At 29.5% G+C, this 13275-nt stretch overlaps 1 protein-coding gene and 1 long non-coding RNA gene across 2 annotated transcripts; both read right to left on the minus strand.

Annotated features, from left to right (window-relative positions):
- Positions 1–975: 975 nt before the first annotated feature.
- Positions 976–3363, minus strand: LOC113364244 (sugar transporter SWEET1-like; the record flags this gene model as incomplete). The annotated part of the gene is given in 3 exon segments (XM_026606734.1): positions 976–1095; positions 3158–3218; positions 3319–3363. Coding segments are annotated over 2 exon segments (174 nt in total), but the record flags the coding sequence as incomplete, so codon positions are not given.
- Positions 3364–3411: 48 nt separating this feature from the next.
- LOC113364245 lies at positions 3412–6729 on the minus strand. Its single transcript, XR_003366034.1, has 3 exons — positions 6511–6729; positions 3642–3820; positions 3412–3545 (listed from the first exon to the last, which is right to left on the minus strand). It is a non-coding gene; the product is annotated as an uncharacterized LOC113364245 (long non-coding RNA).
- Positions 6730–13275: the final 6546 nt, after the last annotated feature.

The following is a 13275-nucleotide window of genomic DNA, read 5'->3' on the forward strand; positions in this document are numbered from 1 at the left end:
AATCTTTTTCATTTCTTGTTTGATGGTTATTCGGGTATATCACAAGCAAAGGTATTTGTAGTAGACAGATCACGAAACCAGCTGTGTTTTTGTCCTAAAAAGTAATAATAATAATTAATAACAATAAATGTTACCTTTGCCTAAAAAGTAAAGTAATAATATAAATATAGACACTAATAATAAAATATTGTGCACAAACATAGCTAAAACATGTAAATTTTGTATTGTTTCATTATTAGTTTTAGAATATGTTTTTTAATTACAATTGTCAATGTTCTATTAGGTAAAATAAAGAATTATGTATACAAATTGCAAGTTGGTGGCAAATATTCCTCCCTTTGAATCATAATACCCACGCTCCCACAAAATGCCTTTGAATCATAATAGTAATAATTATCTTTTACTAATAACTAGTTAGTTTTACTAATAATAATTTCACTAGTCAAATACAAATCGCTAATTCCATTTTACTATTTTTTTATATTTCTTGTTGCCCATTTCTACACCTTTTACATTTTTCTTAATTACTTCTTGATTCTTGAATAACATTTCTTGATTAAAAACAGTCTTGATTGCACAATCTTGATAAAAGTAAAAAAAAATTATGTGTTTCAAAAAAGTGAAGTCATGAGTAAAACTCTTGTTCAGCCTTTTCACTTTTTGGATAAATAACAATCAACATCAGTTGTAAAACTTGAATTAACAAGCCTAAACAGCTTTGGACCTGCTGGAAATAAAAATATTGAACTAAATCTTGTTCAAACATAACTTTGACAAGATAAAAGATAATTAATTTATCCTGATATGTATCTGGCTCTTCTTACTTACTGAAACACCATTAAATAATTCAATACAAATAAAAATTTATTCCATATCGTACAGCTTCATCAATCATTCAGTATTTAAAAAAAAACAAATCTTCATTTAATACGAGACTAGAGGATTGCAGAGCCAGTACACCAGCACAGTACTCACAATCAGAAAATGGTTTCGAGCTGCCAAACCGTAGACGAGCCACAGGAATGAGACTATTGTGCCCATGGCGATCAAGGGGAGAGGTAGTGCTGAGGAGTCTTTCTTTCTAATGATTTCACCCTGGAAAAAAGATTCATATAAATAATATATTTTTATAAATCTTATATATAAAATTTTTCTGTAATTGTGTATGAAAGAATAATCCTCTGAAACGATATTCGGATTTTGTTAATCTTTCTGAGTTTGTTAAGAGAATTTTTTAAGATTATTTGATTTATAGAATATAGTTAGATTGTAGCAGTAAATGGAAAAAATTACAAAAACCGCTTATCTTGTTTGACATTGAAAATTTTTGAGGCTTTGTTTGTCTTCCTATGTGATGGGTTGAAAAAATCGTTTTTTTAACGCCCCGTAGGGTAAGTTATTGTAATGGGCCGAAAATCGGAATTGAAATTTTTTACATTCTCGACGTTTTGAAGGTTTCTGAACATTTTGGCATACTTCAGAAAAAATGGATGTGTTGTGTATGTATGTATGGATACAAATTTTCGCCCACGTTTTCGGGCGTACGGATCAACCGATTTGAATGGTTTAAAAAACTTTCGATTTCTATTGATAAGAAGATGTGCTGATTAGTTTTTGGCAAAGGCAGGTCCAGCAGTTACGGAGATAAGGAGCAAAGAGTGCAGAAAATAGAAATCGAGTTTTTGAGAGAACGGAGCATCCGATTTGAATGATCTAAAAACATTCAATTAGTAATGATTGGAGAAAGGGATATTAGTTTTTCGCAAAGGCAGGCCCAGCCATTTCGGAGATACAGAGCTAAATGTACAAAAAATGGCAGTTTTTGAGAGAACGAAGCGTTCGATTCAATTGATTCAAAGAACTTTCTGCTTGTCTTAACAAAATAATTGATTTTGAAAGAAAAAATTATGATTCATTTTTTTTTTTTAATTTTTTATAATCAAAAATAATTCAGATTTTATTTTTAATTCTGACTAAAGTTCTAATATACTTTAAACAAGTGATTTTAACTTTTCAATTCAGTTTATATAATTCTTATAAATATTAGACAATGTTACAATATTTATAATAATCTATTTTAAAACATTTAATATTCCTCGATCATCTCGTTACGGTACGGGAAGTTCCAGCAATTTGCCTCAAGGCACGATGCCGTAATTGCCTAAAGACAGAATTCCACTTACAGCTAGTTTTTTTTCATAAATTGCTCCCTTAACATGTCTAGAATACGGTAGTAAAGCGATTTTAAAAAATTCGAAGTCGTTTTAAAAATACAGCAGGTAAAAGAAAGAGCGGTTCGGAGCGCTGAGTTGGCAGTTAGAAACGTTAAATGCGTTTTTCTCAAAACTGTGTTTTTCAAACTCTCCTCCATTGTATCTCAGGCTGGACCGAATTACTTGAAATTTACAGGGCACACTCAATATATTTAAACACATGGAATGAACTATTATCAATTTTCAAACTTCGAATTTTTATAGCAAAAAACAAAAAAAAAAACGCCTAATTTGCAACTTTTATTTCAAATGTCCATCAAAAATCCAATTTTTTTTATATTCATTTGATTATAGGTCATTCCGTGCTTTTAAGCCTACAAATTAAAACGCGCCGTTTATTTTTTTTTGGTCAGATAAGCGATCAGCCGGAATCGTGGAGGAAGTGGGAGCTCTTTTTTTCGAGGCGGGGTGTTCAGAGCGCTGTAACTCTAGTTTGACTGAATATTTTTAGCTGAAATTTTATATTTATACTGTCCAAATATGTGTTATTAAATGATAAATACTTGAAGCTCTAAATATTTACTGGTCGTAGAAAAAAAATCCTAAAATCCCATAAAAAACAGGCCGTCACATAGGAAGAACCCCTTAACATTAAAAACAAATAAAGACTGTCATCTACCAACATTTCAATTCACTTATAGGCTAAGACAATATTAAAATATAATATATTTATGATTATGAATAATAAAAATGTAATGTCTACATTATTATTGCCAAAAAGCAGCTGAGATGTGGCAAAAATTAAAATAATATAAGATACAGTCAACATGCGTCTGACAATTGATGCAGTCAATAATTCAATTTGACATATATATATATATATATATATATATATATATACATACATATACATATATACAAATGTATAAAAGTCATCTTCTTACCAAACGGAAGAGTGGAGAAGCCATTAAAATCAAACTAAGACATGTGATGATCATTCCATATCTACAAAAATACACAATAATCAATATAACAATAATTTCCAATTACTAATTTAATTATTTATTTATCTAATTATTATCAAGTGGCTTTTAAACATCTTTACCTGAACTCAACTAAAGCAGGGTCTTAAACCAGGCATATCCGATACAGGTGGCTGTAATGGCAACAGCATAGTTGACATTCTTGGTCACGTCTCTGCCTGTGTGTTCGGAGTCCAAAAAACTGGCGTAAATCATCAGGTAAAACAGATTGAAAAGCATTCCTACTAAACTTATGTATACTGTTGTTGTGTCTCGGAGTATCCAGCCGTAATGGAAACTTAGAATGCTCCTGGTGATAAAAATAGAGAAATAATATTTTGTATACTTCCCTAAGGAATATCAAAATTATTTATTACTGTTTCTATTTATCTTATTCTAAACATACACAACCAATCCACCGATGAATGGCACAGCTGAAATATTCTCGGTGCTCCTTTTTTTAATGATTTCACAGCAAACTAACGAACCAGACATGTATTGTAGGACTGTCATGAAACCTGCCACCATCCCGAGGAAATCTTTGTGTGGTGATAGAGTGTTTGCGATTGTGTCCAAAGTTTTAAGCTAAAATATATAAAAGATATTTTGTTAATACTTATTATTTATATCTTTTAGTTACAAATTTCATGCAATGATTGTACATAATAAAGATGAAAAATCTATTGTTAATACTTATTATTTATATTTTGTGGTTGCTTTATAAATTGTAGGCAATAATTTTACATAATGCTGTCATTCGATTTTTCATAATCCACTTGATGTCTCTTTTAATCTACAAACTTCTCATAATAACATTTATTGACCTTTTACAACATTATCAGAAGCTTTATATCTTTCTCAATTAATCTGCATCATTTTCAGGCAACTTACATAATTTTCAGACAACTTATAACATTTTTAGACAGCATACATTATCAGACACCTTACAACATTTTCAAATAACTTACAGCATTATCAGGCAGTCTATTTTCTATAACATTTTCGAACAATCTACAATATTCTCAGATAATCTACAACATTTTCAGATAATCTACAAAATCTTCAGACAATCTACAAAGTCTTTAGACAATCTACAACATTTTTAGACAACTCACAACATTTTCAAATAACTTAAAAACATTTTAAGACGACTTACAACATTCTTAGACAACTTACAACATTTTAAGACAACTGACAATATTTTTAAGTAACTTAAAACATTTTCCAATAAATTACCAATATTTTAAAACCATTTGCTTTTTACTTAGACCAATTACAACATTTTTAGACAACTTACAACATCCTTAGACAACTTACAACATCTTTAGACGACTTACAACATTTTAAAACAAGTCATAACATTTCCAGGTAAATTATATTTATTTATTTATATATTTATTTAAAGATAACTTAGAACATTTCTAGGCAACTTTTTGATTTCTTAGACAACCTACAACATTCTCAGACAATTTACTAAATTTTCAGATTATTTACAATATTTTCAGACAATTTACAACATTCTCAAACATTTAACAACATTCTCAGGCAATTTGCAACATTCTCATGCATTTTAAAACATTATCAGACAGTTTGCAACATTCTCATGTCACTCACAACCTTTTAGGACAACTTACAATATTATTAGAAAATTTATAACTTTACATTTCAGATAACTTACAATCTTCTCAGACAACTTAGAACAATTTGAGATTATTTATAATATTTTTAAACTAACTTACAACATTTTTAAACAGCTTGCAACATTTCAATATAACTTACAGTATTTTAATATAATTTACAACATTCTTAGAAAACTTACAATATTCTCAAGTAACTCGCAACAACATTTTTCCCCTTAAACTTATAGAGTTTCAGACAACTTATAACATTTTCAAACAACTTTAGCATTTTCAGACAACTTACAACAATTTTAAATAATTTACAACACACATATATATATATATATATCAGGCATCTAACAACATTTTAATATAATTTCCCACATTCTTAGACAACTTACAATATTCTCAAGTAACTCGCAACAACATTTTTCCCCTAATTACAACATTTTAAGAACCTTGCAACATTCTTAAACAACTTATAACATCTATAAACCACTTACAAATATTTTCAAGCAATTTCCTACATTTTAAGACAACTACAACATATTCAGACAATCCAAGTACCCATTTTCAAACAACTCACAACAATTTCTGACAATGTACAACATAATTTACATCGACAATTTTATACATTTTTAATAGCTAATTAACTTTCCTAATCAAGTAATTGATTTATATTTTTTTTTATTGTGTATAAATCATTCATCAAGTATAATAAGACATAAGTCATTTTTACCAAATTTTTGTGTGGTGATAGAGTGTTTGCGATTGTGTCCAAAGTTTTAAGCTAAAATATATAAAAGATATTTTGTTAATACTTATTATTTATATCTTTTGGTTACTATATAAATTTCACGCAATGATTGTACATAATACAGCATACATTATCAGACAGCTTACTACATTTTCAAATAACTTAAACATTAATGTTGTAATAATTATAAAAGTAAAAGCAATACTATCATTTATAAAATCAAGAGTATCAATATATCAATTCCAAAGCTTTTACCACTTTAACTAAAGCTATTGTTTTATTCATTCCGCAATATAAATATAATGATTAATAATTTATTAAATGAATTAAAAATATCTATAGATTATAATTGATTTTCTTAAATAGAATGAGTAGGTACTTATATAAGAAAAGTTAGAGAATTTTATATCGTGAACTTGTAATACATTCAATTGTAATTGTGACAAGTTTTCTTATGTACTACAATATGGTAGAAATAAAAATATCTATTTTTTACAATTGATTTTCTTGAATAGAAATGAGTAGATGATTATATTAGAGAAGTAAGAGTAGTAGATCTGATATTGTAAACTTGTGATACATACCTGTGATACATTCAATTGTATTTATGACAAGGTTTATTATGCGTAATTATTGCATTTTACATATAATTTCTATTAGTCAAATCATTGTAAGAATAATAATGTAAGAATGTAATTCCTCAATAATTTATAGTACAAAATAATGATAACAAATCTTATTGAATATTAAATAAGACTTTTGTATTGACAACTATATTCATGAGTTTCTTTTTATAGGGAAAAGAATACTATAAACTTTAAGCAAAAAGCACTCAATACTCAAGTAAATGAATAAAACATGAATTTATACTAATATTTTTTCTATTTAATTTTCTTTACCATTTTGTTCCTCTTTTTCCTCCTCTAACCTTGAAGTTGTAACTGTGAATTTAGAGATGAATTTTGTCGCTAAATTACTAAATTTACATTATCTGAAGCATTTTCCGAATTTTGTGGATGTTTTTAGCATTTTATTTCTAATTAATTCTACATAATATCAAATAAAATCGAATAAACAAAAATTACACAACTGGCTCCTCCGACCCATCACAACTGTCAACTGTCAACTGTCAGATTGACGCACGTGGAGATTGACATTGACATTGAAAAGTAATGGTAAGGGTGCTTCCACACAAAGGTTAACATAAGGGATATTGCAGACATTAATGCATATTATTATACATATATGTTTTACATTATTTGAATTTATTTTTGTTTTTATACACTATTTTGTGCACAAAAAACGTAAATATAAATGTGCAAGTTTTGTGCCTTATTAAAGTATATAGTTATTTTACTTGTTTCTACTATAGTTAATGTAGTTAGTTAGTTAGTTAACATCTAATATAAACGATAAATGATTACTACTACAATACTACAAACTAGCTGTAAGTGGAATTTTGTCTTAAGGCAATTAAGGCATCGTGCCTTAAGGCCAATTGCTGGTACTTTCCTTACCAAAAATTATTATTTTTTTAAAAACGATTAACATTTTTGGAAAAATTTTACTTCGAAAAAATAAGATTTTTGACAAACTATAAATTGGACAAAAAATCACTTTTTTTTTCTTTATTTTGACATATTTTGGAAGATCTAAACTTTTTTCAAAGCAATCGTACTGCTCTAACTGCATAGAGACAAAATATAAAGCGCGTAAGCGCCCCGTCGCTGTCTAACGGATAAACATTGGTACGGAACCCATAGGAATGTAAACAAAATTTATACTTATAAATATCTATAACTATAACTATAAAATATCTGATAATTTGATGTGCATATATCTAATGATCATTTTTGACCGCCAAATAGCATTTTTTTTTACTTTTTTCGTTAGATCTCCGAAACCGCCAGACCTGCATTTATGAAAATTTGATCAATTCTTACTAATACTAATTTATAATATATTTTTATGATACCGTATAAAATTATTAAATTATTAAATAATCTTCACCACTTTAAGGGCATCAATTAAAGTTCACAAAAAATGTTAATGTATATGCAGCTAAGTAAATATTTATTTCAGTTTTTTTAAAAAGAAATGTAATTATTTGTTTAAAATATAATAAAAAATGAATGCCTCCAGAAACCTATGTTAATATTGGCAACTTTATTCTTATAAAAAAAATGTAAACTTAATTATATTTTTTTTTGAAAATTGAAGCATAAATTGTATTTTGAAAAATTATTGTTTAATTCATATATAAATGTTTAAAACAGATATATAATTATAAACTAAATAAAATTATGTGATTGTTGCAAAGAATATTAATTACTAATGAAAATATAATGTTGATAAATATTTAAAAATAATAAAATAAATTATAAAAAAATAAAATATATTAGATCATAGATAAAAGAAGAGTATATGTATTATTTATTAGATATTTGGAAAATTTTTCATTTTTTGAAATTGAAACATAAATTTCCCATGTTAGATTTTATTGAATTTTTTTAAATTATATTATAATAAATTTTGAAAATTGAATCATAAATTGTATTTTGAATAATTAATGCTTAATATATATAATGATTAAAATTAATATATAATAATTATAAACTAAATAAAATTATGCCTATAATAATTGCCAAAAATATGAATCACTAATAAAAATATAATGTAATATCTATAAATATTTCATAAAAATAAAATCTGTGGATAGATACCTTTGAATATTTCATAAAAAATAAAACAGCAAAAACTTTGTTTAAAAAAAACCAAGGATTTGATATCATTTTCAAATTGAGTAAAAAGAAAATTTGTGTAAATATATAATTCAAAATGAATCCTGTAAACTAAATACATATAACACTGTCATTAATATAAAATATTTACTATATTTATTATTTGTTTCTATATATAGTACAAAATTTACAATATTTACTACAAACTACTATATCATAATAATACAAGAAATATTCTAATCATTAACAAAATAACACTACCAACAACTTACATCTTCTCGGTAGTATTATCTACATCTTCCTTCTTCATGCCAACATTTTTATCCCTACTCTGATTTTTTGGCTGTGCAATTTTACCTAAAATATCATGCACTGGTACTGGTCGTACAAAATGAGGACCTTCTTTGTCATAAGCTTCCTGCTTTGCTAATTCTTCTGGAGTCTTTGTCATGGGGACTGATGATTTAGTGACAGGGTCTGACGGGAAGACTTCCTTTTCTGGAACCATTGTGGTTTGAACTAGAAGGTAAAAAAATGTATAAATAATTACGAGTAAAAATTGATTTTAATCATCTGTCTATTTATCTTGTACCTTGTTTGCTGTCCATAGCTTGTCGAGCAGTCCTGGCATGTGGTTCCACTCATTGTTGACGAAGGAACCAGAATGGTATGTCCTGGTAATAAAATACAATTTGAATAACTATCAACTAATTAATAAATATATGTATATATGTATTTCTATTAACCTGCGATTGGACGAACAGTCAACATTTGATCATTCTTCGAACCATAAGGTTGAGGTTCAGTTGCTGGTGGCATTGTTCCTGGGGCTTGCGTGGGAGGTACCATTGTTGCTGGAGGCATTGTCGGTTTTTGAGTACCTGGAGTTTGAGTCGGAGGGACAGTTCTAAAAACAAGAAATATTTAATAATAAATTATTGATTGGTACAAGCACTTGACCGTCTCATAGATCAGGATGTACTGTAGAATATTTAAATGGTGCTTAAGTCTTCTACTCACGTTGTTTTATGTTATGCCAAAAACCACATTTCAAACCAACACAAGCATTTGTTTCTGCTGCATTTAATTCATGTTCTTGTTGCTGTTTTTGTGATCCAGAAGATGAGGCTTCACCAGGTACTTGCAGTTTCAACGAAGCGCCGTTGGCGCCACTTTCTAAGAAAGATGAATAAAAAAATAAAATTTTGCAACAATTTAGAGTTGTTTATTGTCTGCAAATGAAATTACAACAAGTACTTTCAAATTTAAAATATTTAATTCTGATCAAACTACAATCTACTGATCAACTATATCTACAATAGTCCATTAGAATAATAAAAAGTTCTTAACAATCGTATATAATGTTGCCAACTTGCCATTTTGTTGCTTCTGAGCATCCTCCTTAACTCCACTACCATCAGCAGACCTAGTCTTTCTCACATTCTTATCAACTTTTGCACCGGAACCTCTGGTGGATTTACCACAGTTATTTGAATGTTCTCCTCCTCCATTTGTGGGTTTTATCCAATGGTGAAGTAGTTGTTGTGGTTTGGACATCACGTTTCGGTCTCATTTGTCCAGGACCGTAAAGGTTTCTGGGTAGTAGACATTCCTGTGCCTGGTTTGCGACGTCTTTCGCTCGGTTCAACAGTGGATGGTGTGCAATCTGATCCGACAACACGTGGTGCTTCTTTTATTTTTGGCCGGAACTTCCTGATGATGATTTTGTTTGAATCGGAAGTTGGATTAGTTGAAACTTCGTGATGGTGGTCTTCGTGTTTGTCTAAATTGGTAGTTGGATTTGTAGTCTCAAATCCGCCACATTTAGCTTTATCTCCTTGGCATTTGGTGGCCAGGTGTCGGTGTAGGTGCATATCCTGCACATCTAACTAACTTCCCTTGGTGGTGATTCTTCAAAATCTCGATCGGTTTTCTCGTGTTCTTCATATTCTTCACGGTTTTCTTGACTAAAGATTCGTTTTCAAGTTGATTTGATGTCGATTGCACGACGGTACCTAAAAATATCAAATAATATTAAAAGTCATATATTTTGTCATAAATAATATAGTATCCCTTACCTTTGTGGTTCTGGTTGGTATTCACCACTATCTTCTGCAGATTCCTCCTCTTGTGTCTGCTGAGAGTTGAAATTATCATAAGTCTCAGGTTGATCATAAGATGTTTGCTCCTCAGACGAGTCATAAGTTTGCCTAGTTTTCCTCACATTCGTTGCCTTGGTGCTAACTTCCTGGTGACCACTGGTGGATGAAACCCTTGGTGCGGATGTAGAAGTCCTCACAACATACTCAGGTTTCTGTTTCAAATTATGTTTATGGTCCTCATTGGATCTCCTTTGCCTTTCAATAGGTTTCTCAGTAGGTTTGTCCCAACTCTCAACTCTGGTATGATCTTCCACAACTTTCTCATCAGGTTTGGGCTCAGAGACAACATCAGGGTTTACAGGAGACGGTCTGGTCAACAACAGAATATCCTGTCTGACTTTTCTATTTAAGTAGGCTTCAGTGCTAGTTTGAGGATGGGTTTGTTCAGTTTTTTGATCAGGTTTGTGAGTCTCAAACGTAGGATTGTCTTGACGTCTCAGTCTTGAATGATGATCAAGGTTGGGAGATGTTGTGGTAGTAGTAGAAGAAGCGTCTAGGGTTAGTTGGCCAGTTGGTGAAGTTTTGAGTGAATGTAGATTAAACAAAGCAGGATTGACGTCCAAAGTTTGAGGTTTGGGTTGTGGATTTAGGTCTGAATTTGCAGGTTTGGATTCCTCACGTACTTGCAGCAAGTGTGTAGACAAAGGTTGGCTGTTGGTTGGTTGTAACAAGTCCAAGTTTGTGGGATTTTGTGAACCAGTTGTTTGTGGTTTAATATCTAAAGTTTGTGGTTTTAAGTCTTCTCTGACATTTAGTTGGTGAGCAGGAAGTCCTTGTTGATTGTTGGTTGGATTTAACAAGTCTACATTATGAAAGTTGTTGGTTACCAGTTGGCGTGGTTGTTTCAGTCTTACCATCAAAAGCTTGTGGTGTCTTCAAGTCTTCCCTGACTTTCAATTGATGTCCAGACAAATCATGATCATAATTTACAGGATTCAAACTGTGATAACCTTGCTCACTAGTAGATTTTTCACTAGTTGGCGTTGATGTTTCACTCTTACCATCAAAAGGTTGTGCTTTCAAATCATCCCTGACTTTCAATTGATGCTCGGGTAACTCTTGGTGATCTCTTGTTGGATTCAAATGATCTACAGCACCAGTATCCGGTACCTGGGCTGTTTTTCCATTAGCATTATGTAATCCTTGGTGTTCCACTGGGTGACCTTTAGGAATAATTTGCACATGTTCGTGATTGGCCAAACTTGGTTCAGTAGAAACTTGGTCGAAGGAAGATTTCAGGAGCTCCTGGTTGGCGGGATGAACATTTGCTCCGGCTTCTGGTTGAAGGGGGCAGCCAAGGAGGTTGCCAGGAGCAAACTCAGAGCGCAGAGACGCGCCTGGAAGGAAAAGACACAGTATATAGTGTACAGCATATAACAAAGTTTATATATAATCATGAATCAAATAATGAATAATCAAACTACAACTTGAATTGTATAAAAGTATTAATAATTTGAAAATAATTGAATAATAACTAATTATAAAAACTAAATAATAATAAATTGGTATGATGTATATGCAACTACAAAGTAATTCCTTTTATGTTTATTTACCTATCATTTATCTTTATTTATGTATCATTAGCGCCTTTTTTAGTTTTTTTCATATTTAGTTTGAACGATGTAAATAGAAAGTTATGTTGTGGAGACCTGTAAAGAGTCTTTAAGGCAATTACATAAAAAATAATTATAGTTTCGAAAAAATGTTATTGTTAGGCATTTCCACAACTAATTTTGTCAAACTCAGTCTTTATAGTAGAACTATAATCAGCATAAAAAGTAGAAAAATATTATACTTGTATTTTATATCCCCAGGTATTTAGTTTGTAAATTTCAACGAAATAATAAATTGACACTGAGATGTTTTTCCACAAAATTGTAATTGATGAAAACACAATTATATATATATATATATATTATATATATATATATATATATATATAACCTAAGTCTGTTTTTTACACGGAGATTGGTTCCAGAAGAATCCGTGTAAAAAAACGTGTAAAAAAAGACATTTATCTTATACAAAAATGGGTGATTTGTTCCTAATCTCTAAAACCTATTAAAATGGTGAAAAACAAGAATTTTTAAGAACAAGAATTAAATTAGTGCTATTCACATTTGCTTTGACCAGTAAAAATTGTTTGTACGCGCTAAAGGGGAATTCACTTAAATCTTTAAGCTATGTTCGCAACTATCGATACTATCGATGGTTTCAGACTTTTTTCTTTCATAAATACTTTTTTGTGATATGAACATACTTCGCAAAAATTTAATTTGACAAAAAATTTAGGTACATAAAATTTCAAATCGTGCTAAATGGAATAAATTCGTGTAAAAAAATTAAAAATATTCAATTTTCAAACCGTGTACAAAAAGACCGTGTAAAACAGACTTAGGTGTATATATATATATATATATATATATATATATATATATTATATAATTAATAAAAATTCAATCGACTTACGATCTGTTTCATATTGAGAAACTAAAATACACTAAAAAAATCTTCAACTATTTCGCATATCACTTATTTTTCGAACTGGCAAATAATTTTACCCCGGACTTATATTTATATAATAATTTACATTTGTATTGATAATAAATATGCATACACACATATTTATATATATGTATATTACATGTATGTATATACATATACAAATGTATGTTTGAACTGTTTGCTTAAAAGCGCGAAAATTTAACAATAGAATAACTGCGATTCTCTAAAACTTATCGTGATCTAAATATTAGACGAA

This window comes from Ctenocephalides felis, unplaced genomic scaffold (genome assembly GCF_003426905.1).
Source record: "Ctenocephalides felis isolate EL2017-DRISC unplaced genomic scaffold, ASM342690v1 CF-g0.4_SCAFFOLD_00845, whole genome shotgun sequence".
Taxonomy (NCBI): domain Eukaryota; kingdom Metazoa; phylum Arthropoda; class Insecta; order Siphonaptera; family Pulicidae; genus Ctenocephalides; species Ctenocephalides felis.